Below are 27708 nucleotides of genomic sequence, written 5' to 3'. Positions count from 1 at the left end.
GGCTGGCTGCTAAGCGCACTCACATCTCACAAACACAGAACGCAACGGTAGCTGAGCAGGCGCGGTGCATTCTGCAGACAGCGGGCTTGGTCATGTGTAGCATTGAAACATAGCGACTCATAACGCAATAAAGGACAATCAGTTCATAATAACACAGTGTATGTACAAATAAGTTCATAATGCTGACCACTACTGACATTTAATACCTCATATTTTGGCCATGTTTTCTTTGACTTGCAGCTTTTTAATATTTTGCCGTTTCCTTGCGGTGCCTCTTAACCGAAACACGATGAAACGCTTTGCCATTTTTCACCTCAGGGGATGTCGTCCAAACATGCTACATCTCGTTACCATGGACACGACCAACGTTACCGTCGAGGATTTACCTCAGTCCATCTGTTGAGTAGTAATTATGTTTTCTCCGCAACCATTTAATGCTTCCGTTCACCAGTCCCTCTCCAGGGCCATAGTGGTGAGATGGTCCGTTCACCAGTCCCCCTACGTGGCCATATTGGTGAGTGCACCAGCCCCTCTACAGGGCCATCGTGGTGAGGTGGTCCGCTCACCAGCCCCTCTACATGGCCATAGTGGTGAGGTGCTGGTGCCCCAGCAGCCCCTTGCGCCCGCCCCCTCCCCCCGGGTGCGCCCCAGCGTTGCCGTGGCCGCAGTACTCCTGCAGGTTCTGCCGCAGGGTGACCAGCGCAGAGCCCAGGCAGGCGCGGTTCGGCGCCAGGATGCCCCCGGGCAGCTGGATGAGGACGGTGGCCACCCCGGCCATGCCGTCGTCCGTGGGCTCCAGGGTGATGGGCCCCACCTTGAAGGACGAGTAGGAGAAGCCCATGAGCTGGGAGAGGAAGGGGTCCGAGCGGCAGAAGTGCTGGTAGCCGCTGTGCGTGGACGGGTGGTGGTGGTGGTGGTGGGTGCCGGGGGCGCCGCCGGTGGTGGCCGTGCCGGTGTAGTGGTGCGTGTTGAGGTAGTGCAGGGGCAGGTGCTGCCCGCCGTTACCCCCGCTGCCCAGATTGAGGTGGTGGTGGTGGTGGTGGTGGTGGTGGTGCGCCGTGGGCCCCGAGCCCGCCTCGTGCTTGTAGGAGACGGCGCCGGCCCGGCCGCGCTGGCTCACCACCACCGCGCCCAGCTTGCCGCTGCGGGCGTGGGCCAGGGACACGGTGCTGCCCCCGCCGCCCCCGCCCACCGACGGCAGGTAGATGAGCTGCGGCTCCTCGGGCTCCAGGTACACCGTGAGCTTGGCGAAGGGCCGCGACGCCATCTTGGTCATCTCCTGGATGTGGCGCTGCTGCTCCCGCCGGAAGTCCAGGAACTGCTTGACCTTCCAGAGCAGCACGCACACCGACAGGAAGAGGAAGAAGCAGGAGAAGAAGACGGAGAAGAAGACGAAGAGGTCGATGTGCGCCTGGTCCTGCCGCAGGAACAGCAGGCCCTGGGACTCGCCCTGCCGCCGCTCCGTGCCCACGCCGCGCAGGGCGATGTAGAAGCGGCTGGACTTCAGCGAGTGCACCTCGTGGGGGAAGGTGATGACCACGCGGTCCCGCACGCCGCGCACCACCAGCACCGTCTGGGGCTTCCACACCGTGATGTAGGAGATGAGCCCCTCCGCCCGCTCCTCCCGCACCTCCCTCTCCGGCCCAGCGGGGGGCTTGGCCTGCTGCTGCTGCTGCTGCAGCGCGTTGCCGGACGGTGCCGGGCCCCCCGACGGCGGGCCAGACGAGGCGTTGGCGAACACCTTCATGGGCGACGGCGGTGTCTCCTTCTCGCCGCCACCGGTTGCCGCCGCCGGCCCGGCGCGCGGCGCCGGCACGTCGTCCTCGATGCGGATGGTGTGCACGCCCGTGAGCCGGTTGACGTCCACGGTGAAGGTGTCGTGGGAGTTGGACACGTACACCTCCACCTCGCCGAAGGTGACGTCGATGGTGACGCGGATGTCCACGTTGGTGAACTTGGGCTGGGCGCTGAAGAAGACGGTGCGGCCGCGCGGCAGGTTGCGGATGGAGGGGTCGTGGAAGCAGTTGGTCTGCGAGGTGGGGTCGAAGCAGCACTCGCTGTCCACGTTGAACTGCCGGTAGCACTGCCGCCCGTTCACCGGCGTGCCGTTGAACGAGTCCTTGCACTTGGCGCACTGCGGGCCGGGTGAGAAGAACCGGTTAAGGGTTTTATTGCGTCATACTAAAAATCGGTTATTATGGTGTGGAGGTGGTGTTTTCTGGGGAAACCACCTGATGAGCCAAAGGCCCATCTCCACCAAATGGACCATATATCAGACCCTCCAGGATTTCGCGATGTTGCGACTTTGCAACTTCAACATCAACCAATCACCGCGAATTCAGGGCGGTGTCGCAATTTTAACCAACCACCGCAACTTTCCCTCAAATTTGACCAATCAGTGGCGTCGTCTTGAACTGACGTCGACAAACTACCTTCCGCCTTACTTCCGTGTTTACGTTCAAGCGATTCAAGCATTCATGCAGCATGTGCGCATCCAACGTTTCCCACTTGCCGACCAAAATAACTGCGAAAGATCGCGAAAAGCAGTATCCTGGTATTCTACATGAAAGCGGGGGGAAATTATTTTGCACTGCATGCGACATTGTGGTGGAACATAAGCGGAAATCTTCCATTTCATTCCATCCATTTTGCCACCGCAAAACATAACTACAGAACTGCAGAACTGCAGGGCAGGACGTCAGACGACGAGGCAGATCACTTTGACACAGGCTGTGGCATCCAAGTCAATTGCCAGCGTGGAAAGAATCAAGAATCAATTATTCATAGGACCATTTCGCAGTGTTTTGGTTCTTTCAATTAATGTTTTTTTTTAGTAATAACTTAATATTTAACAAATTACTTGGGGAAAATTGCAGTAATAACTTAATATTTAACATCGGGTAAATCACAACTTTCACTTCCTCTCGCACTGTAATCGCAACAAAAACCTAAAAAACACCGCAACTTTCATCGCAACTTTGTGGAAAAGCTCATGGAACATCAGGCATTTTAGGCCGCAACAATCTCAAAAAAGGCCCGCGAAATCCTGGAGGGACTGCATATACATCTGCATTGTAAAATAACAATCATCGATATGCCCATGTCAATAAAGAAACGTTCCCCCCCCCATGCATGTTCCTGCCTGGCCCTTGGCAGCAGCGTACCTGCTGTCTGTAGCAGTCCTTGCGGTCGCTGGACGAGGTGCTGGGACACTGCACCGTCTCTGTGTTGTTCTGGCAGGGGCAGCCCGTGCCGTCGTGCTCGATGCAGGTGTCTGCGTGGCCGTTACACTGGCACCTGGGGGGGGGGGGGGGCAGAGGGATGGAAGCAGAGGCAGCAATGACACGTTTATTCATCTAAGCTGCAGGAGCATCGAACCTGAACTTGTTGTTGTTACTTGTTATGATGGAATAATGTCTTCATTTAATTTCATATAAAGTGAAAAAAAAAAAGAAAATACATGAATATTCATTGTATAAATGTGTTATGAAAATACCTATATTTATATATTAAAGAATATATATTGCATTCAATTCTTATGAAAATACATGTGATAACATATCCACTAAGTTCCACCTTTTTCAACCTAAACCTCTTTAGTCTCTCTGTCCCTCTTAATAACAGCTGCAAAGGGCTGGGCATTTCTGTGCAAACAACGTCAACAAAGTATTACGATTAATCTGGAAAACCTTTAAGATCGACTCAAACATGGAACAGAACAGCAGGGGGCGCTACTCACTTCTCACACTTCCCCTGCAGCAGGAAGAAGCCACTGAGGCAGCTCTCGCACTTGTCCCCCACGCTGTTGTTCCGGCAGCTCACGCACACGGCGCTCTCCTCGCTGGGGCCCTCCGACACCCAGGTCTGGATCTGGTTAGGGCAGCAAACAAAGGGACGGATAAACAAGGTCTACCTACTACCAGCATGGTCTAGTTAGTGTGTTCATGATTACATTTAGAGCATTGAGCAGATGCTTTTACACACTCCCACACCGAGCGAGTCAACCATGCAAGGCGACAGCCAGCGCGTCAAGAGCAGTTTGGGTTGGGCGTCTTGCTCAGGGACAACTCGACACCAAACTAGTTCTTGGTTTGAACCCCGATTTCCACTCTATACTGCATCCTTGAGCAAGATACAGGTTCACTGAGTGTTTCTGTATAGAAGCCTCTCCTAAATGCAGTACTGCTCTGCAGTAATAGTATGAATAATAAATAGCTAACCTTAAAGGGTGTGATCCAGACTGACCTGTAGTGAGTACAGATACAGACGATCAGGCGCAGAGAGCCACACTAGCAGGTACTCACGCTGACTGAGTCCAGGGGGAAGGCGTTACGGTTGTCCAGGGCCTTCTTGTGCTCGTCGCGGGACAGACACAGGGCGCTGTTCCCCCGACAGAACTCCCGGCATGGCCGGCACGCCCCGCCGCCCTTGGCCGAGCCCACGAACAGAGGCTTGCACTTCTCACAGTGTTTACCCTGGAGGAGAGAGACGCCAAAGTGAGGTATGTTCAAGTTCAAAGTTTTATTGGTCACATGTTTGCAAAAATAACGTTTTACATACAGTGAAATTAAAAAGGGGTCACCCCTCTGTCCTTTCATTGTGCAAATTACTGTAACCTGAATAAATAATAGATAATAGTAATTTCGCTAACAGACATTTAATGCATGTGTCTGTTAGTGATGGTTATCAAACCAAATACTTTTTTTCTTAATAACAAGTCACGTTGAATTCAACAGTGCAAGGTATAAACTCAACCATAAATCTACACCTTAGACGAGGAGATTAACTCTCCCATCGATGTGACGCCAGCACAGCCCCATGGCTTGTCCACGTGCGTGTGTGCCTATGTGTGTGCGTGCATGTGAGGTGCGTGTGTGGCTCGTCCACTCACGATGGTGTTGTTGTGGCACTCCAGACATTCGTCGCGCCTGCTGACGCCGGCGCAGTTGCTGTGCTTGTTGCAGCTGCACTGGGATGAGCAGTTCTCCCCCACGAAGCCAAAGTGACACTGGCACACCCCCGGTGACACACACGTCCCGTTCAGACAGCCCTGCACGCACTGCGGCTCGCACTGCCCGGACACACTGGAGGACGGTATGGGGGGGGGGGGGGGGGGGGGGGGGGGGGGGGGATAAGAGAGTACATGAGGAGGGGGTTGAACAGCTGTGGCACACTGTGAAATACATTACTTTCACTTTGGTCTGAGCTAAGGCGGCAACAAACAGTATCAGCGCATTTTCTAGTAAATTAATACATGCACACACTATCTCAGTCACTGCTTGACATTGATTCTCAAACACCTTCTCTCTCGCACACTCAAGCGGGAGGTGTGCCATGCCATTTATAGTCGACAGTTTGCTGTAGCACTGCTTGAGAGCCATGATAACCTCATTCACTCTGGCTCGTGCAGATCGCGCACGGCGACTAGTAAATCCGATCTTGGTAAGCACTCACTCTCACGCACTTACTCTCACCCAGTCTCATACACACTCACTCTGCCTCATCGTCTCCCACACTGTTCCTACCCCGCTCCTCCTCCAGGTCGTGGACCAGTGCTCACCTGCTGAGGAGGTAGCCGTGCTTGCAGGTGCAGTGGAAGCCCTCGGTCAGGTCGTGGCAGTCCTGGGTGGCGTTGCAGTGGTGGTGGGCGTTGGCACACTCGTCCTCCTCGGGGCAGTAGAGGAAGGACCAGCTGCCGTTCGTCATTGGACACACAGCCTCGCCGCCTGGACCAATCAGCCAAAACAAGATCAAAACCACAAGATCTTCACCCTTAATAATCATGAATACTGCCTGTATTTTTGTGCTTCAGCAGCAAGCGCTGTTTGTCACACACTGACTGAAAGTCTTAAGCACTGCATGCTCAGAAAAACACGTGGTTTGTCCGGCTGTTGGTCATGCACTCGCAGTACGGAACACTTGAGTCACTAGATCAGACTGGTTTCATCGTGTGTTGAACCATTCAATGAGCCAGGCCTTAAATACTGGGTTTAGCTATAATATTACTCTGGTTCAGTAACAATGTCGGCGCTAAGTTGGGGCATTTGAGGGCCGTGCCCCCCCTAGCGGTCATTAATGCCCCTCCTACTACAGGTCATGGCATGGCCAAAAAAAATAAAATAAATGAAATTATTATTATTTGTTTTTAATTGTTTTTTTATATTAAGAATTTTTTATGGTGCGTGGCTTGTTACTTGTTACTTGCTGCCCGAATGCATGCCGATCGTGTCAGCGGACCTGTTCTGTTACTTATGTTGTTCAGGGGTGTTTTTGTTGATTGCGGAGACTGTTGTCTAAGGTTTATAACCAGTGGCAGGCCTACTTAATGTTTCCTTTTTAAGGTGCATAAACTGTTGAGAGGTGAATAAACAATTTCTGACATAGCAGAGGTGGGTCAACTGCATTTATTTGCGTTTAGCCTCCACGATAGCCTTCCGCCTTTTATTTTCGTCTTCATGCGTGTGGCTGCGTAAACTGTGTGCATAGGGCTACTTCCACATAGCCTTGACAACAACAAGAACAACATATCGTTGCTAAAAATAATTAATAATTAGCCTAATAATAATAATAAAGAAAAATGTGTGTCGTTTTTGATAGCATTTCTGCTGTGTTTGACTATGAGGTCACCATTGAGTTAAAATATTTCTCAAACGGCAGTGCCCCCCTGTTGGTGACCCATGCCCCTCCAGTAGATCTGCTCTGGCGCCGACTCTGTTCAGTTATGTTAGATCACTGGATTAGCCTAGCATACAGTACTGGGTTTAGCCATTATATACTGGTTCAGTAGTGCGAAACCCCTGGACTAGCCTAGCCTCCAGTAAGGCGTTTAGCCTTTATACACTGGTTGAGTCCTGTTAGACAACTAGGTGATCCAGTGCAGTGTCTGAGTGGGGGTCCTCACCATCCAGGCCTCCCTGCTGGCAGCGGCCGGCTCCGTTGCCCCCGCTGGCAGCGCACCAGCCGCACTGGGGCCTGGCGATGCATCGGGAGCACTGGGTGATCTGGGAGCACTGGGGGGAGCAGGAGTCTCCCCCGGAGAGCAGGCGGCCACACTGGCCTGCCTCGCAGCGCAGCGGCACGAAGGACGGACTCATGCACTGCAGGGGGTGGGGGGGAGGACAGGACCGGGCGGTTAACACTCTGGCTCACACCCACTGGGGAGGGGGCGAAGTCGGCAGTGTCAGTCCGCCTGACTCTCTCGTCGTGTTGTTTCCTCTGGTTGTTAACCATCTTTGTATCGTCATGTCCTGTATATTTATTTGTTATAAACTGTGCTACAAGGTGATAATGAGTGTCTTGAAAGTCACCCACACATAACATGCATTACATTTACATTTACATTTAGGGCATTTAGCAGACGCTTTTATCCAAAGCGACTTACAATAAGTGTTACATTTGTTACAATAAGTACATTTGTCATAAGAAGTGAAACAATATATCGCTGTCGGTACAGTAAAGATGTTCATAGAACCAAGTGCAAGTATTACAATCGCTAGGCTAACCCATTCCCCGTGTAAAGCAATGATAGCAGCTACTGTAGATGCTACACAATTAAGTACCTTGAATAAGTGCAACGTACAAGTGCCAGGACGTACAACATTCAATGGTAGCTGTGCATTGGTTTCTATGCAGAGTCGAGGTGAACTCTGAACAGGTGAGTTTTGAGTCTTTTGCGGAAGCTGGTGAGCGACTCTGCGATCCTGACATCGGTAGGGAGCTCGTTCCACCACTGAGGTCCCAAAACAGAGAAAAGTTGTGACTTCGCTGATCGACCTTTGCTTGCTCTTAGCGATGGCGGTACCAGACGTCCAGCTGAGGTAGTTGAGCGGAGGGATCGAGCTGGGGTGTGTGGCTTTACTAATGCTTGGAGGTAGGCAGGGGCAGTTCCATCGGCTGCCTTGTATGCCAGTACCATCATCTTGAATCTGATGCGAGCTATTACAGGGAGCCAGTGGAGCCAGTGGAGTGCATTATTATGATTATTAATATTCACCGGGACCCCATCACCCGACACACAATCTTATTTCCCATACAATAACCGTCAGGGTTTAAACCCTCTAATAAATCCTTTAGAGATACAGAGAACCTTTGAGGAGTGTAGAAGGACCCTGAGTGAACCACGCCCTACCTGCTCCAGAGCCATGCTCCACACGCAGTGCTGCCAGCCCCCGTCGGAGCCCCGCGAGCCCAGGCACAGGCTGCAGCTGTGGAGGCTGTGGCAGGGTGGGGGGCAGGGCAGCGGGGGGGACGACTCCACCTGCATGGGGGAGACGTTGAGCAGGGCGTAGCTGAAGCACGTCCAGTCGTAGGTGGGGTTGACGCTGAGGATGCGACGGGTCTCGCCTGCAGGGGGCACCGGGGGGTCAGGGGTGATTGGTTTGGATAGAAAACCAGCTCCTGCGGATGTGTAGGACACCACTGGAATACAGCAGCCAGTTTTACGGAGGATGGACTTGTACATAGCTTATATACAAAAACGAGTTCCTTATTACAGACATACAAAATGACATGGAACAGATATCACACAATAATCTTTTGGTTTGGCGCCTGATGCAGAATCGGTGGGAACGCTCTCGACCCCGTACCTGTGCGTTTGAACTGGCGGGTCCACATGCACTTCCCCGAGGCGGTGCACTTGGGACAGTCGGACGCCTCGCAGCTGGTCTCGGTGCAGTTGCTGGAGAGGAAGATCTCCCTCTGGTTGATTCGACAGTCGTGCTCCGACGTGCAGCTCACGGAGCTGCTGATGCAGGCGCCCTCTGGACAGTTGGTGCACCACTTGCACTGCAAGGCCGGCTGGGGAGGGAAGCACGCTCGGTGGTTTGCTTCCATGCATTGTCGAGATTCACTTTTAACTTTTATTTTAGACAAATTTGGTGTTCTTGTTGCCTTGTTCCTCTTGTTAACCACTTTGTATCTCTATTTTGCACGAACAGCGCTTTATAAATAAAGTTTGATGTCGATGTGTTATGGTGTGAATGAAATTACTATAATGTGGCAAGAAAAACTAAAGAGACTGCAGCAGAATCAGTGATGAAGGGACACTTGTCTAGCCCAGTCTAGCCCAGTGGTATCCAAAGCGTTCTGTCCGGCCCCCCGTTGACCTGTACAGGACCCTTTGTACGCTAGCGCTGCTGCTGACCTGCGTGGGGCTAGAGAAGGCCCTAGGGTGTCTGGCGAGACACTCGCTGCAGGTCTTCAGCCTGCGACACTGGTCAGGCTGCTTGGGGCTGGGGGAGCAGGGGGCCAGGCTGGAGGAGCACCCCATCCTGGAGGAGGTCAACATACATTAATGGGGGGGGGTTACATAGGATGCAGTTCTCTCCACTGACACTAGGGGGCAGCGTCTCATGCAGCAGGATTCGCTCAGACCAGGTACCTCTCGGCAGCGTCGGAGGAGGTGCACGCGCCGCTGCACCACACGCAGCTGCCCGTGGTGATGTTGCAGGACTCCGGTGTGGACAGGAGGCTGCAGGGGTCGGCGGGCACCGTCAGGGTCAGGAGGCGCCCCAGCGTGACCCCGTTGAAGCCCCCCGACAGGAAGAGCCGTCCGCCCAGGCTGGTCATGGCCAGAGACACCGACTGGTTGACCGGCTCGCCCACGCTGGGGACTGGGGGTCGGTAAGGAGATGTTGGGAAAATAAATATATATTTTTTAGCTCTTACATCTTTCAGATGCATGTCGTTGATGAGCAAATTGGGCCTCTTGCTCAAGGACGCCAGCAGACAGACTGCAGAACATGGGAGTTTTCCAACCCCCAACCTTTTGTATAGGAGTCAAATACCCTGACCACGGCACTGTCCTGCAGTCAGATCAATGCAACATTGTTTTTAAGAGTGATGAATACGAAGTACGGTAACATCCTGAGGAATCCAGATGTGTACCTGCATTGATCCAGGTGTTACAGTTGATCTGGTAGAGAGACACGGTGTTACTGTAGTCCTCCTCCTCGCTCCTCCCGCCCACTATCACCATGGTGTCCTTGATGAGCGCCGCGGCGTGGAAGAAGCGGAACTGAGGCTGTAGAGAGGAGACAGTAGAGGTCACATGGTCAGCTTCCTTCTGCTAGCTTCTGCCCTTATAAACACAGATAGCCCCGACCACTCACACCAAACCTAATTGGAAAGCAGTGTCTCTAGCGGAAACACCATTTAATGAAAGGACTTCCACTGTCAAAAATACCGCCGGATAAAATCACCCAACACAGATTTGAAGGGATCCAAAAAATCGATTTAACGTCATAAACATGGATGCCACCCCGGTGGTCTTGGCTGCAGTGTGCTGTTGACTCTTGAACCCCCAGAAGGGGCCCAGGGCTGGAGGGACCTGCCTTGTTGCCCTGGGAGGGGACCAGCAGGGACCAGGTGAGGTTGGGGTAGTACAGGCTGTACAGCTCCCCCGAGGGCTCCACCGTCTCCACGTGGAAGCGGTATCCTCCAAACACATACACGGCGTCCGTCTGCTCGTGGTAGACCGCCGAGTGGCCGTAAAGACCTGTGGAGAGACAGAAGTATATCAGACAAAAGGCTGAGGCTTTTATAAAATAACCTCTGCTTCAGTTCATTTTTTCCAACTAAAAGGTATCCATGTCAATCCCATCTATTCCTCTACATAAATTGTGTTAATCCTGTCTAGCTCAGCTGGTTGCGATCAGCTTGGCATCCATTTTGTCAGGGCTAGGGGTTTCATTCCCGCTGGGGTCACCCTGATGCAAAGAAGGTATTCAGTCACGGTATTGCATGACGCTTGGGATTAAAGCTATCAACTTTGGATTTGATTTTAGAAGTCGTTGTCATTCATCCTCCAAACCTGTAGGGGGCGTGCCGATGTGTGGCGTGACGGTCCAGTTCCCAGACTGCACACCGAACTCCAGCAGCTGGTGGTTGAACCCGTTCTCTGGAGAGTAGCCTCCGATCAGGAGCACCGTGGCTTCTCGCCGCACCGTCAGGGTGTGTCCCGCCACCTGGGGCAGTATCGAGCTCTGAGGAGGAGGACACCCCAGTCAAACCAAATGTTAAATGTCCATCCTGCTTCATTTAATCCCGGTGTGGTATCACTGTAACAAGAGTCCACTCCAACCTTGTACTCTCTCCAGACCAAACTACTGAGGTTGAGACTCCAGGTATCCATGGCGACGCCCTTCTGGGTCACCCCGCCCACGACCAACATGAAGTTGTGGCTGGAGCCCTGGCCGCCAGAGTGAGGGTCCATGTTGGTCAGCAGGGCAGCAGCGTGCTGGTAGCGGGGGACGGGGAGGGAGCCGCTGTCAAGAGAGCTCGTCAACATCTGGGTCCACTTCTGCTCCGACACAGCATATCTGAAACACACCCGGGGGGGTGGGGTCAGGGTCCACGATCAACTAAAGAACAACATTCTTTGAAACATTTTACATGACTTCCTGAAAAAAAACTGCCTGGTCATTACAGCACTCCTCCTGAGGTCTGATTAGGTAAAACAGCCTTCTGGTAGCTTTTACTTACCTGTACACATTTCCCAGAATCCCCTCTGAGAGCGAGAGGCCCCCGTACATCCAAAGGTTTCCCAGGGGCCCAGAAACAAAAGAGTGGCCCATTCTGTGGAGGAACCTGTGAGCCTGGTTCTGGGGTACAAAACACAGCATTGTCATAAAGGTTATCGCTACCACAATGACTGTGAAGCGTACACGACACAAACATTGGTAAGGGGGGCTGTGAGGGGCCGAGCGGTGGTCCTACCGCTTTGAGCTGCGTGTCCAGGAGGGTCTCCCACACCAGGCTGCTGGGGTCCAGGGGCGCCGAGCAGTCTGACCCCGCCCAGTTCTCTGAGCACACACACACCCCTGAAGGCTGAGAGGACAAAGCGACGTAGAACCATCAAATCACAGATTTAGTGAGTTCTTTCATCTCTGGCTACAAACACTCAAACTTGACCATGTATACTGTTCATTAAAATAGTGACGTTGACATTTGGCAAATATAACTTTCAGAGACAGATTTCACATTGATGGAGTCGTAGAAAAAAAACAACATTATCAGAACATTAGAACAGAATCCATAACTCCCTCTCTTACTAGGTTACAAGATCCTCTTCCCTCCGTCTCTCCGCAGTCTTGAGGGCACAGGGGCCGGTCGCAGAGGGCTCCCCCGTATCCCTGGGGACACTGGCACAGGCCTCCTTGGCACTGGGCCCTGGCCTGGCACACAGGGGCCCCGTCCTCCATGCCCCTCTCTGAGCCCCGCGGGCAGCGGCGCACCCAGAAGGAGGCGTTGAAGCCCTGGGGCGTGCCGTCCGACACGTTGGTCTCAAAGTAGACCGAGATGATGCCTGGCAGGGGGAGGGCAGGGGGGACGGAGGTGGAGAGGGGGAACAGGAGAGGGGGGAGGGGGGTGGGAAGAGATTGAGGAGAGGTGTGAGGGGGGGCCCGTTGAGCCATCAAGCAAAGCTTGATGGCTCAACAAGATGCACCCAATGTGTAATTCCCCAAAAGCAAAGCTTTTTGGGAATTCCACATTGGGTGCATCATGTGTAAAGGGGTGCTTTCGGGTTCCCGGACGAGCGGTTTACCTGAGGTGGCCTCCACGGTGACGGGCTGAGTCCTTGTGGTGCCGCAAAACGCTCCGATCAGGTTGAGGTCAGGATGAACGACGCCATTGCCCAGGAAACGAGGAAGGCCGTCAAACACGTAGACATAGGAGCTCTGAGACAAACACAAAGAAACACAAAGACTCTTAATACAAAGTGCACTCGCAACAGCTGATATACCCCGATAACGCAAAACGAGGCCTGTTTAAATACAAGGGCACTAATCCAACAGAATGGGGCTGGTACGGTGAATCCTAACCTTGGGGTCGGGACCCTACCTTTTCTGACTAAAAATGAAATTAAGGGTCCCACAAAGAAAACTTAAAACACTCAAACAGAGTCATTTTGGGTCCACCGATTTGGGGTGGACCCAAACGGTTGAACAACTGGGAGGTTATGAGAGCCATGGATGGGCGGGGGTCTCCCTCACTCACGGCGCACTGGGTGTGGGAGTCAGGGTGCAGCGTGAGGGCCACGGGGGGGCAGAACTGGCCCGCACTGCAGGGCGCCAGGTTCTCCGTCGTCGACAGGACCCACAGGCAGTGGGAGAGGCCTCCCCTCCCCCCGGCCTCCCCCCGCCAGCCCAGGGAGGAGGACAGCGGCAGCGGGGAGGAGGAGGAGGAGAGCAGCACAGAGCGGCCCTGGCACTGGCGGTAGCACGTCCCGTTGTTACTGGAGGGAGGCGAGGGAGATGTACCGACAGAGATGGAGAGAGATGGAGAGAGATAGAGAGAGAGAGAGAGAGAGAGAGAGAAAGAGAGAGATAGCGATGAAGAGAGCGAGATGATAGAGAGAGAAAGAGATTGAGATAAGCAACCATACACGGTTTTTCCATTATAAAGGACAAGGTAGCGTAGAAAGCTAGGGGTGAGCGTGTACCTGGGGTCTCCATAGTAACCGGGTAGGCAGGTCTCGCAGTGCGCTCCCTGGGTGTTGTGCGTGCAGTAGCACTGGCCCGTCTGGTTGTGACAGAAGCCCTGCAGGGGGTCCCCATGGCCGTTACACTGGCAGGGTACGCAGCCGCCGCTGCCAGCCAGGGCCAAGCTGAAACTGCCCGGACGGCAGTGCTCGCAGTGGGGGCCCGTGGTCCAGTCTGGCAGCGGGGAGACAGGGTGTGGTTGTTTAGCAACAAAACGAGACATAATTGCAGAAGTGACTCAGTTTCAGTAACCGCTATTCTAAAGTCTGTGCAAAGAGTGTAAAGAGAGACACTGCTTAGGGACATCGACAGCACTGTCAGAACGAGAAGACACGGTCTCTAGAGTGAATTATCTAGACACCAACAACCCAATCTCAACGTTTTCTCGTCTACATCTTGCCTTGCACGGGCCATTTAACTTGTTGGGATTCTTTGCAATACGACACATGCGGCACGCAATACACAGTATGCTGCATCCCACTCCTCCCTGCACCACACAGAGGTATGCTCTGGTCCGTCCGCGAGCGTCTTCAGGAGGCCGTGTGGAGGACTCACCCTGACACTGGTCACAGATCCCGGGGGCCGTGATGCAGGTGGAGTGGAAGTTGCAGCCGCAGTCCACGTCGCACTCCACGCCGCTCAGCACCAGCGTGGCGGGGTCCGACGTCCAGCCCAGCGAACACTCGCACTCGAAGCGCGGGCTGCCGCTGCACCGGCCCTCGCGGCACTCGTTGTAGCAGCTGTGGGAGGGATGGCACATGGATACGTAGAGAGCCATGGGTGTACGGGTAGGGAGCAGGAATACAACAAGGATGGAGGACACACAGCCACATAAAAAGGTACTTTTGTGACGGTTGATTTCTCTTGGATGCAGGATGTCGATGAGAGGAAGCCATAGTGTTCTAGTGGTTAGGATGTTTGACTCCCAGCTGAAAGGGTCAAGTTTCAAACTCCACAGCATAAATAATTACAGTAAATAGTAGAGCTGGAGGACATGGAAGAATGTATTATCATGGCAATAAGGTGTCATTTTACATATATCATTTTATAAATATCTATATGCCTATGAATATAAAATACCATTATAAATGTTCTACCTCTGGGTAGACCTACTACCAGCTCTTTGATGTTTCAAACCTCATAGTTGATCATTTGAAGGGCGTACCTTCAAATCGTGATTCATATATACTATAGGTAGCACGATAAGTCGATAACCTTGTTACATGGCGACCCGATACCATTCCAAGACGATAAAGGTTATTATTGATTTACAGCCCAGCCCTGGCTCAGAGTCAGAGCCGACACAGAGTGGTCCGGGCGGGCCCCTTACGTCTGGTTGCAGTGCATGGTGCCGTCGCCCGTGTAGCCGCGCTCGCAGTGGCACTCGTAGGCCGTGGGCGTGTTGACGCAGGTGGCGAAGGCGTGGCAGTTGTGGAGGCCCAGGCGGCACTCCTCCACGTCGGGGCAGGTGGGGTAGGACCACACGCCGTCCTCCTGGTCCTCCCCGCCCAGGTGCTCCAGCTCCATCTCCATCTCCATGGGCCGCGGCGGGGCCGAGGTCTGGGGCTCGGGGCTGGGAGAGCGGAGGGAACGCACCACGGGTCAGACAACTGGGAGGGCCTAGCTACACTAGCTGTGATGTAGCTGCGATGTAGCAGATGCTTTGAGTCAATCACTTGGTTTTTCTGACGTCTTCATGAAAACAATTGGCCGAATGTGGTACAAAGTGTGTGTGTGTGTGTGTGTGTCGTAACAGTGAAGGTATTGTAACAATGTAGTAATAACAAAGTGTATTACTTTGCAGCGCGTGCGTCGGCCACTGCTGTGCTGCAGTTGTAGGCAGAGGAGTCGTCGATGCCGGCCCAGTCCCCTCTTAGACACCTGGAGAGAGAGGACAGAGGAAACAAAAAGCCAGTGAGGATCTGATACAGTACACAGGATATACAATGCCAGATTGAAAAGAGTTTCCTTCTTGGTGAAATGTAAGGAAATTCCGAATGCTGCATACTGTATACATAGATATGTTCCGTTGAAACATTACAACGGAACATACACGGGATCAGGCCGGGTGTCTATTTCCACATCATTATCATAATCATCATGAGGCACCTTTATCTACAACACTGTGTGTACGGTCTTACTTTCCGATGGTGGGGTTGTTGTGGTCTCCACACCAGCCACACTGGAATGTGCGCAGGCAGTCGGTGCAGGTGTTCATGGACGCACACTGCTTACACTGGGGCACCGAGTGCACGCTGACAAAGGGGGAGACGGGGGAAGACATGGGCTTATGAGGACGACTTCAGACGGCTGATTGATCTGTGGAGGGTTAGGATCCCGACACCGTACCAACACACTCCCAAAGTAGACCGGCTACAGTGTAGGAATAAAGACGAGAGTCCACCCAAGCGGCGCAGTTGTTTACCTGTCATACCAGTGCCTGCACTCTCCGTAGGGGTACTTGGTGAGGTATGCAGCAAAGTAGAAGCAGGCCTGGGCTGACTCACACCACGCACACTGGCTGGAGTTAGACAGACACTCGGCACACGACCTTCTCCTTTACACAGCAGGCGGGAGGGGAGGGGAGGGACCCGGTTAGAGTTCTGCCTCTTTCGGGCATTAACAAGGTAAACGCTGTTTGAATTGCAACAGTAGGAGAGCTGAAAATTTCTGCTGTTTTGAACGTTTATGACAAATGATATCATAAATCTGCGTGAAGGAAACCTTTGAACCTGTGTGAGTAAAAGAAAAAATATGTCTACCACTTACTGGTTACAGACTTTAGGACACCCCATTGGGTCACGAATGGATCCATCCAACCTTCCCCTCCGACTGCACTGGTAGTCCCCCTTCTTGCTGGAGTTGATCTGCCACTCACAGTAGGGGTCCTGCAGGGACAGGGCCACATGACCTCAGTGATCAATAGGACATTTAGAGCAAACCGATACCTTGGAAAATATACCATCATTTCTCACACACACACACACACACACACACACACACACACACACACACACACACACACACACACACACACACACACACACACACACACACACACACACACACACACACACACACACACACACCTGAGTGCAGGCAGAGCAGTCCCGGTACTCCTCACACAGGGTGCAGTGCTGGGGGGCCAGCAACAGGTGGCGCTCCCCCTCCCCCTGCTCCTCCAGGCAGGGCTGGGGGCCGGAGCGCAGGAGGCAGCGGGCCAGGGAGGGGCACCAGCCACAGGACTGGTCCGACAGGCAGGCCAGGCAGGACGTGTAGGCCGAGCAGGAGCCCGAGCGGTAGGGCTCCAGGAACAGGAAGGAGATCTCCTGCGCACGGACGAGGAAGGAGGGCAAAGACTAAATATTTAGCCAAAGCTACCCGCAGGAAATGTTAATCTCTCCTAGTGGGTATTGCATTAAGAGTGAGCAACCACCTGTATGATTGACCACTGGTGTAAGTGCAATGCAAAGACTAAAATATAATAACTCACGAGAGGCAATACAAAGCAAATCAAAATCATGTGTACTTTAGCAACAATCTAAAGGCTGATCTGTCCTCAGGGGAACAGAGCCAGTGTTATCCTCCATGTCTCAGGGGGGCTGTACTCACACTCCCGCCGGGCAGGGCGGTCCGGTTCCAGATCAGTGCCATCTCGCTGGTCTGCCCGGAGCCAGAGTTGTTGAGGTAGCCCTCGGCCTGGACCAGGTAGTGGTTCCCCCGGGTCAGGTTGGGGAAGAGACGGCCCCCGTCGGGACGCCCCAGCAGCTTCAGCTCCTTCTCCTGCTGGGCAGCCCAGCGCCCCACCACCTCCTACACACATCAACACAAAGTCAACAATAGATGACACCTGGCCTGGAAAACTGACCTAGATCATCAAATCAGACTGACTACTGTAGAAAAGATATGATATGATTACCCAGTAATTCAGTTGAAAAGCAAAAGTATCTTATAAATATGTATAACTAATTAATTCAACTTCTATTACATTAACTATTTCACAAATATTTAATTTACTGCTTTACATTCTAGACGTTGTGGAAATGTACACTGTCCTTGTGGTCTATCTCTATGTGTGTGCTCTCACCAGCTGGCTGGAGGTGGGCCCCGGCGCCATGCGGGCCTCAAAGTGGAGCCTCTGGATGCGAGCCCACATGGCGACGGTGTCGGTGGGCGGGTGTGCCGGCGGCGGCGCCCCCCACAGCGGGTGGATGAAGCCCCGGAACTGCAGGGCCACGTCCATCTCTGTGGTGGGACTGAGACTGATGGTGGTGCTGCGAAGGATGGACACCTGGGGGAGGGTGGGTGGATGGGGGGAGGGATGGAGGGAGGGATGGGTGGATGGGTTAGAGGGATAGACGGAAGCGCTATCCACTACAGAGCTAGTAGGTACATTAATTAATCCATTATTATTAATGAGATAAGAGACCATCTAAAGAAAAACAAATGGTTGGGGGGAGAGGGGGGGTTGGGGCTCTATACGTACGCAGCGGGAAAACAGGCAAACATAAACGCTTTTAAGATGAAAAGACAAAAGTCAAATCAACGCTCACGATAAATGGGAATAGGGATTAACACAATATCAATAATAACAATGATATCTAATGACAATATGGAAAGATTGGGAAAGACGATACAAGCTTTCCAGATAACAAATGGTAGGACCCTGAAGCCTTTGTGTGTGGACACAGAAGGTGAGAGCACCGCATTACAGGGCGAGCAGCATGGTGGGCCATCAGGAAGGAGGACGGGGGGGTTCGGTAGAGAGCGCATGAGAGTAGGTGGCAACAGTACCGGGGGGCGGGGGGTTGTCCATACCTTGTCCGGCTGGGAGTCGTTGCGGGGGTGCTGGAAGGTGAGCAGGTGCAGTCCCGGGACATCGTTGTCCGTGCGACAGGAGTTGAGGGCGGTGAGGAAGCGGGTACGCTCCCCCCACCAGCCGTACGCCCCCGAGATTTGGTCCACGCGGCAAGCACTGCGCTCTGCCAGATCGAAAGCACGCGCAACGTGTCACATTGCCCTCGTCGCCCCTGTGCATGTGCACAACACGTTCCCCTTTGGGCCGAATACCGTCCTCTTCCCTCCCTTCCATTGAGATAGTTCACAGTACGACCCCCTGGGCTCACCTGAGACGGTGAGGCAGGACTCGTTCTGCACACACCAGCCGAAGTCTCCCGGGGCGCGGGCCAGTGAGGCCGACGTGCCGCTGAACACCAGGCAGGACTGGCAGTCCGACAGGAAGCGGGCCAGGCCCAGGCACCCTGTGCTGCCACACTGCAGGAGAGAAGGACAGCAACACATCAATGGTGGGGGATGGTTCCTGGGGAGCCCTGGATGGATCCACCCCCATCGCGCGTTAGGGCTAGGTGTAGAACGAAGCTTTCTTCACAAACGAAGAAAGCTCCCAACCGTGGGATCGATGCTTGGATGGTAGGCCCTCACAGTGTACGGTGGCACGAGACGCAGATAGCAGTGCACTAAGGGGATCTTAGTTGGTCAATAACTGCTTGCAAAAAAAGGGCAAAACTCGAATGTCAAACTGAATTCATCGTCGCGATTACAAGGAGATCAATGGCTACTAAACTAACTAAATCGACAATTGGGTGTGTTCCGTCCGTCTGAAACAATCATAAGTCTATTAAATGAATCAATCAAAGTTGACAAAAGGCCATCAGATATAACTAAAAACAATAAGTGCTTAAATAGACAGTCACTGTTTCAGATGGAATTTGAACACTATGGGATTTCCCCTAAAACATTTGAGAGAACCACCGAGAGTTTTAGGAAAGAGGGGGCGTCCTATCCCCATGGTTACAACTAGGGATGGGCATAATTAATCGATGCTCGATAATTGATCGTTAAGAAATGCGTCGATCAATTTATATTGTTATCGATCAAAAGGACGGAGAAATAACAAATCTAACCACCAGGGCGCGATGTTTTATTATTTCTAAGGACAAAAACGTAACAGCCAAATGAGCGGCAGTTGACTTTGACGCAGCTCATTTGGAAACTTGCCAGCAAAGCAAGATTAGCCTAAACATGAAGCGGTCCAAGCGAAGTGTTGCGTGGGACCACTTCGATTTAAAAAACGGAGACGTTCACTGTACACACTGTGATGCCGTGTACAAGTATAATTCCGCGACGACTACTATGATGTATCACTTGAAAAACGCACATCCGACCTTGTTGGCCGGCAGTTCATCCTCCTCTCAACCTACCATCACCTCGGTCCTAGCTAGGAGGAGCTGCAACTCACAGCGGGCAGATAAAATTACTAAAGGAATCTGCAAGTTCATTCAGACAGACATGCTGCCTATAAGTGTAGTTGAAGGCAAAGGTTTTGGGAATCTGATGGATATAATGGAACCAGCCTATCACATTCCATCACGGCGCACAGTCACCAGACTCATTGAAACGCAGTATGAAGAAAGAAAAGAGGAGTTGTTTAAAAAGTTGGCCAAAGCTGAGAGTGTTGCTCTCACGACAGACTGCTGGACAGCTTTAACAGCTGAGAGCTATATTACCATCACTTGCCACTACATCGGCGATGACTGGGAAATGAACTCGGCTGTCCTGTTAACAGAAAGCCTGCCAGGCCGTCACACAGCCGACTGTCTCGCGGAGAAATTGAATGGGGCTGTGGAGCAATGGGGAATTGAAGGCCGAGTAATCGCCTGCGTACATGATAACGCGGCCAATATAGTCGCTGCTAACCGTCCAACCAGAGTCAGCTGGGTTTCCGTTGCCTGCTTTGCCCACACCCTCCAGCTGGCCATAAATGACGGCTTTGCACTTTACCTGAATCGGGTAATCTCCGCGGCTGGCAAACTGGTTGGTCACTTTAACCACAGCACAGTTGCCAGCAAAACTCTGCAAAAAAAACAAGAACAAATGGCCCTCCCAAGCCACCGGCTTATTCAATCATGTAAAACACGTTGGAACTCGGTCTGTGAAATGTTCGATCGGCTGGTGGAGCAACGGTGGGCTGTTGCTGCTGTCCTGTCGGACCGCACCGTGACCAAGCTCCAGGACGCCAGAATCCTGGAGCTGAAAGATGAGCATTGGCGGCTGATGGAGGAAATGCAGCCTGTGCTGAGAGCACTAAAGTGTGCCACCACCGTCATGTCTGCGGAGAAGGACGTCTCCATCTCCAACACTTATCCCATCACCTTCGGACTCATCAATGCCCATCTGATGCGCAAAGAAGGAGACGGGCCCAAGGTTATCGAGTTCAAAACTAAAGTGCGGTCGTCCCTCAGCACTCGAATGAATGTAAGCTACATTTTGTTAAGTTTCAATATGCCCAATAGCAAAAATGTTACAAGTAATAAGAATTACAACATAGCCTATACTTACATGCCTCTTATTGGATAGCCTAGATACGTTTTCCATTTAGCATTATAGATGCACAATTATTTCTGATTATTGATTTCCCCGCATCATTTATTTTCAGGTTCAGTCTGCTGAATTTGTATCATCGGCCCCCATGCTTTCAGCAATGCTGGACCCTCGTCACAAGCACCTGAGCTTTCTGACACCTGCACAGACAGTAGTTGCTAATGCGAAATTAGTTGAACTGGGAGAGGCAGTGGAGACAGGCCAGGAGGCTATCGAGCAGGCTGGGGGGCACGCGGACGAAGGGAGCGCAAACACTGGAGCGGCCGCAGCCGCCACACAGGCATCCGCTGTGGCACTTCTCCTCGGGGAGCAGTACTCCATTATACTGGACACTGGCATTGACACAGAGGTTAATAACTTTCTGAAGGATACCCCCCCACCCCTGGATTGCAACCCTGCCGACTGGTGGAAAGTGAATGGGAGGAGGTTCCCCAGGCTGTCAAAGTTAGCGCGACAGTACCTTTGCATCCCCGCAACTTCGGTCCCGTCAGAGCGGGTGTTTTCTGCTGCTGGACTGACAGTAACAAGGCTGCGTTCGCGGCTTACCCCCGAGCATGTTAACATGCTTATATTTCTAAATAAAAATATGTAGGCTGGAGTTAGACAGTAGGGACAGTCACCACCGAACGTGAGTCGCTCTTTTTGTTTTAATGTGTCGTCTCTCGCTCCGCTTTTCTTTCGGCTTGGTGCCTCTCGGAGTCGTTATTTTGTCGAAACTGTGAAATCTTAGCCTTGTATGTTCAATAAGGTATTGCTTTTAGATAGTAGTTCATTTAATTGTTTGTAAATGGGTGGCATGGCTCATCTTTTTGTTGCGAGCCTTTGCCATTGTTCGGACTTTACGAGCGCCGCATCTATAACCTATAATGCCTGTATTTATTATTTTAAAACTGTTAAACATGTAGGTCTTCAAGTTAACTATTGTATTCATTTTGGCCCATACATTATTGTTGTAATAAAGATTTAATTGATAAAAACATTTTGTATTTTTACCAACGGGAATTTCAATATAGCCTATAGAAAAAAGTTAATGATTAATCGATAATTGATCGATAACTCTAGCGATGCTCGATCAAGGAAATTTCTTCAAATGCCCATCCCTAGTTACAACCCATGCCAACTTTTTTATACTTTTTAGTACCGTTGTTGTGTAACTGTTATGAGCATTATAATGAGCGATGTTGCATATGTAATCCGCCACAGACTGTAGCGTTATACTATAGGTGTCCGCGAAGCATCACCGTCACTAGGACGTGGACATTAAATACAGCTGTTTGGGTGACAACGGCCTTATATAGATACATCAAAGATATTCTCTAGGGTTTGAAATAGGAAAAAATATACAATTATTTTCTTTGAAAGATCAGATCAGGTGTTTGACCATTTGTAAATCACTGACAAACACCAAACACTTAGATGTGTATGGTTATAGGAGTCACATAAAGGAGCAGAATTTATATAAAAAAATACTTTACCGGATTTAGGGGCTGGTATTCTCGACAGCGGCCTTCACACCAGCTGCACTCTGGGTTCTTCAGACACATGCTCTCATCCGGTGCTTCCTCACAAACTGCATCCTGGGAGAAACACACACACCGTTCATTGTTTTATGTACATTTTTCTCAATACCTAGTCTGCACTCTTGATTTGCAGACCGTGCTTTACCAATAATCACATCACTTTCTATGAGGTCAAAGATGTCATCATTTCTCTTGACTCACCCGGTCTCCGAAGTCACTGCTGACAAACAGCGGAACCTTGTAGGCCACCAGGTCGCCGCGGGCCACCCCGCTGTAACCCCCGGCGACCAGCAGCACCCTGCCCTCCATCACGGTGGCAACATGAGAGTACCGGCCCCTCACTGACTCCCCTCCCCCTAAAAACAACAAGAGCTCAATGTTAACCACGCCTCGCGTCGTCCATTTAGGGTGCACAATTCTCCTACATCTGACATCGTCACAGCCACTCTGTCTCTGCTGCCACTCACGCAGTGACAGCCCCTCCCCGGCGGAGACCCACTGGTGACAGCCAAGGTGGTAGAAGAACAGCTCCTCGTCGTAGCACTTCTCCTCCTGGTAGTGGATGTGGACGTTCCCGCCTGATTTAAAAACAGACAATGAGAAAATTGTATTTGCATCGCCCACAAGCCTAGTTTGTAGTTGCCGTGCGACGTGAACTGTGCGAGCTGGTGGGCACCCAAAACGACGTAATCACGGCCGTCCTGCATGGATCATACAATGATTTGTTGCGCATTGCTGACATTTTGAAGCTCCGCGAGAACAGGCGTGGCTAGTTAGGAATGTAATACTGCATCATTACAAACGTCATCAAGTAACTTGAGTCTGCGTTACCCAAAGCTAGCAAGTTTTAAAAAAAAGGAAAAGAAAAGAAAAGGGAAGTGAAAGCAATGGAGAGATGGTTAGAGCTTCTCCATCGCACTTGCTCTGCAACTCACCGTACACCACCATGTAGTTTCCGATGACGGTGGCCGAGTGGAAGGCCCGCTCCCTGGGCCCCGTGGCGGGGAAGCGAGAGCGGAAGGCCGTCCAGAAGCGTCGGTCTACATGGAACGCGTCCGTGTTGTTAACCCTGACACTGAACCTGGAGGGGGGGGGGGGGGGGGGGGGGGGGGGGGGGGGGTTCTGGTTACTTCACTGTGTGCTTCACTGAAGTCTGGTAATAACTAATCCAAGTCTGTAATATTTTGGACTCTTGGTTGCAAAAAAGGCAGTGGCTAATTTAAACACTGCTATTGTAAATTGTTAAACACATAACCATGAAGAACTAGCATTCAGTATATACACGCATTAGGAAAATAAGGAAGGAAGTTCATCAGTGACAACATCCATAACCACCAGTGTGTATGTGTTTGTTTGGGGGTGTGTGCATGTGCGCGTACCTTGCGGTGGTAGGCCGATGGCCCCCGTAGACTAGCAGGGTTCTGGAGGGGCTGTGGAAAACCATGGAGTGGCCGGCTGTGGCGGGAGGCTTCCCTCCAGTGGCCTGGACCGTCTCCCAGAGCCCAGAGCCCTGCAGGTCGAACCGGTACAGCGTGGAAGAGAACATGTCCTCCTCCGTACGACCTAGCATCAGGGGAACAGGTTTCATGAGGCTCATTTCCTCAGGGCTCATGGGGGAGAATCCCTCAGCATGACAATCTGAGGTCATTTCAATGATTTAAAAATGCCATGTTCCTTATTCAAAATGACAATAATTAATTACATTAGGGATAAGTAGTAATTATTACTACTATAGCTGTGTGCGGTGTGGGATTACCTAGCATGCTCCACAGAAGTTATTTTATTCCCTTGACCTAGGGAATAAGACAACTTGCCTTCCTGGGTTTTCAATATTAAAGTGGCAATGCTAATCATGTGCTAGCGCGATGAAAAACGAGCTATTCCATACCCGTGTCTGTCGCTCTCTAGACAATGACAATATTTTTTTATAAACAAAGTAAATAATTAATTTATTCCAATAAACTCTAGATAAAAAAACAAGTGGCTATACATCATTTCTGGTGAACATAGAGGCAAATAACTGCAAGACTTTGGTACAGAATTTACTGCTTGACCCACCTCCGAAAACATAAACGTAATGATCCACCACAGCCGCTGCATGATTGGCCAGTTTCGGAGCTCCCAGGGAATGGGATAAGCCAAGCTGCTGCCAATCATCCTGCACCGGGCGGTACCACCAGACATCACTGGCCAGAGAGCCATTGGCCAAATCTCCACCAAAGATGACCATGTTTCCCTTCCATTCCACGGCGGTGTGGGAATGACGAGCTGTCTGTTAAGGAGAGAGCAAGAGATAATTATAAAAGTATAAAAACAATTGAATGATGAAAAAGGAATATCTAGATTCAGGATCAAAACGGAAATTAAGTCGAGAATAACATCACATGACGAGATGGTATTTTCCTGTTTCAAGGAAAATCTATTTAGTTTGTTTGGTGTTATTTGTGAACCAAGTGACTTACTGGGCAGTGGCCATAGGTCCTGTTGTCCCACTTGTTGGAGGAGAAGTTGTATTTAACCAGGTCCCCAAGGGCTCTGTTTAGGTCAAAGCCTGAAAAAGAGCGATATCCATACACATTGTATTATCATCATTATTAAGTTTAGAATCTCAAACATTATCGCATTAAAGAGCCGGCAAAAAAAAATTCTTTGAGGGTTATAAAAACGTATTTATTCAAAACTCTCCCAAAAACAATGTATTCTAACCCAACAGGGGAACTATGCATTTAATATACAACTATGTATTACACATATCCAAATCATTCCTCAAGTCATTCCATAAGAATACTTGAGAAATATTCAACATAAAATGTTAATAGCTTTTTTATGAACATAGGTGAATTGGTCCAGGCGGTAGTACAGACGTGAACATTAAACCAGCAGATGGTAAACAATCTGAGGAAGACAACAGTATGAATAGATATGTAACACTTGCTCTATGGCAAATAATACAATACACAATTTAAAAAAAAAGCCCTGCAAATAACAGTTATAAAGTGGATAGTTATGAAGTGGAAGTTATCACTTAAAATCACGTTCATGTATCAACACAGATGAGATCCACATTGTGTCCTTACCTCCAAACAGGTACAAGGCCTTGGTGGGAGAGAGGTAGACCCCGGCTGAGCCTGTCCTGGGGAGCATGTTGGGGCTCCCCTCTGTCACCTTCCACCACTGGCCTGCCTCGTTTTCATCACGGAGACCCAGCTGGCAGTTCTGACCAACGAAGCCCGAACTACACAAACAGCTCTCCTTGTTCTGTAAGAGACCACCCGAAACAAGGGACCCATCCGATCAGTTGATTCATCACATCAACAGTTTGATTAGTTGTTCCAATTATAAATGTGAGTTATAAGTATACTTGGGTTAGAAGTATACTAAAGTTGGGTTAGAAGTATACTTGGTCCTGTGGCATCCCTTACCAGGTCACATTCGCCGTGTGCAGAGCAAGCCTGGGAGCACGGAGGGGTGGTGCAGTCGGCGCCCCCCCAGCCCGGCTGGCACTGGCACTGGGATGTGGCCAAGTCACAGCGGCCACGGCTCCCACAGGCCCCGGGACACAGGGAAAAGGTGTAGGTGGCATTGAAACCCAGGAGGTTGTAGTTGGCATCACTGAAGAGGTGGAGCAACATCTAGGGAGCGGAGAGGAGGTTGAGAGTACCACAGAATAAAATTAAGGAATAGGCAACTACAGTAAAATACAATATAAATCATACATATTTGAGACTCATGTCATTAAGGAGCAGGTAGAGGTTAGGCCTCAATCAGCCTCCAGTACCCTGGCTTTCTTATTACCTTGCCAGACTTGGCCTCCATCGGTTGTGGGAGAGTGTTGCCACTCAGACTAGCCAGGAGGGGACTCTGGTAGGAATCCCCATCGTACACAAACAGATAGTCGTAGGTGCACTCGGTATCCATGAAGGTGAAGTTCAACACAATCCGATGATTGATGCTGGGAGCTAGCAGGAAAAACAAGATAATATTGACACAGCTGCTATTTGATTCATGACATGGATTTTAATCTAGAAGTATAGCATATTCATTTGACATTAAATAGCATCTGGTTTTATTATATGCAAAATAAATCCTTTTTTTTTTTTATTGATTATCATACCTTTGATGAGCCATTCACAGTTCCCATTGACAGAATAGTTCCCTGGACCATCAGTGACATATCCTGGGGGTCCCCTGAGGACCTGCCTGTGGCCCTTACAATCTCCCGCCCAACATCCTGGGGCCTGTGTCAAAATTAAAATCACCAGAACCAGGGAGACCGGGAGGACAGGGGCCATCCTTACCACCACCTAAAGCAAGGAGCAAAAGTCTAAGCCATGACTTCACCAATGGTTATTGAAACTGTATTACATATAATAATAAAACTCTATCAAAAGACCCAGGATCTCATTGCTGAAAGGATCAGCCCTGGCATAAGAACAACGATATTATATTTGTTGCATAACATTACACTCAGATAGTGCTGTTTTGATCTGATCTGATCTTATGATTATGATCTAAAGTGAGTGGAATGACACCGTGTTGGTTGTTTTTTCCTACATTTCTAATTAGTAATATGTAATATATTCTCCACTGAATTTGTCAATTAATTTAGTTGAGCCTAGTGTTGTGTTTGATGCGCAGCAGACCTGTTGGTACCGTTAGCTTCTCCTCCATTGCCATAACATGTAACTGTGATGATATCTTTACGTGTAATTTAACAATACACACGTACCTTACACATATCAGTATATGGTAACATGGCTGTACATCACTGCATTACAAATTTTGATTTGTTTGTCCTGAGAGTCCAAGACATAGCTGCAGGCTATAAAAAGAAGGCTAGCGTTAGCGTTAGCGGTTACCGTTAACATCAATGTAAAGGACCATTGGATCGGATAGCAATTAAACGTCCTCGTACTCACCAATTCCCCTCTCGTTGGTCCGATTTTCATTTAGTTACATTTTCAGACACATCTGAAACTAGATGGCTAGCATGGCAGTTAACCAGTGCTATATAATGTAGCAACCACTGGTCCATAAACACTGGTTCGACTGTGAATCTGTGCAGTCTACGAAGGGGCTAGCAGAGGATAGCTACTGCTCCAGCTAGCAGTAGCTAGCTTGACCACATCCAGATGCGCAATTGTCACTCAGAAGCAAAAACCAGGCATCGTTCCTCTGAATTACACCGATTCAGCGAAATGCAAATATGTCTGCGATTGGGAAAGTCTTAAAATGTACCAAGAATTCAGGTAATATAACTAAGGTCGCTAAAGTCAAACCAGTATCCGATTATCCATTTGGGTCGG

General features: G+C 50.7%; 1 protein-coding gene across 3 annotated transcripts; it reads right to left on the bottom strand.

Annotated features, from left to right (window-relative positions):
* Positions 1-434: 434 nt before the first annotated feature.
* Positions 435-27708, bottom strand: megf8 (multiple EGF-like-domains 8). 3 transcript variants are annotated; one of them, XM_079751702.1, is made up of 44 exons: positions 27322-27708; positions 27132-27224; positions 26517-26706; positions 26198-26361; positions 25825-26034; positions 25480-25660; positions 24865-24953; positions 24461-24674; positions 23782-23965; positions 23338-23483; positions 22604-22980; positions 22358-22459; positions 18608-18755; positions 18300-18463; positions 17569-17772; positions 17094-17294; positions 16571-16810; positions 16251-16369; positions 15907-16038; positions 15623-15736; positions 15279-15362; positions 14812-15054; positions 14037-14221; positions 13442-13655; positions 12997-13234; positions 12545-12677; positions 12051-12304; positions 11716-11826; positions 11482-11600; positions 11081-11318; positions 10811-10982; positions 10332-10495; positions 9886-10021; positions 9380-9611; positions 9143-9269; positions 8586-8796; positions 8129-8343; positions 6902-7097; positions 5561-5726; positions 4892-5084; positions 4305-4475; positions 3740-3870; positions 3165-3297; positions 435-2134 (listed from the first exon to the last, which is right to left on the bottom strand). In XM_079751702.1, the coding sequence occupies exons 2-44, from the start codon at positions 27156-27158 to the stop codon at positions 575-577; spliced, it is 8832 nt and encodes a 2943-aa protein (XP_079607828.1). In that variant the 5' UTR covers positions 27159-27224; positions 27322-27708; the 3' UTR covers positions 435-574. The 3 variants fall into 3 exon arrangements, with proteins under 3 accessions (XP_079607828.1, XP_079607829.1, XP_079607827.1); XM_079751703.1 differs by lacking the exon at positions 27132-27224 and having other exon boundaries at positions 22604-22758; positions 22870-22980; XM_079751701.1 differs by lacking the exon at positions 27132-27224.

The sequence above is a fragment of the Pollachius pollachius genome (assembly GCF_949987615.1).
Source record: "Pollachius pollachius genome assembly, chromosome: 1".
Taxonomy (NCBI): Eukaryota; Metazoa; Chordata; class Actinopteri; order Gadiformes; family Gadidae; genus Pollachius; species Pollachius pollachius.
The sequence above is the reverse complement of the archived record's forward strand: the minus strand, read 5'-3'. Positions and strand labels throughout refer to the sequence as shown.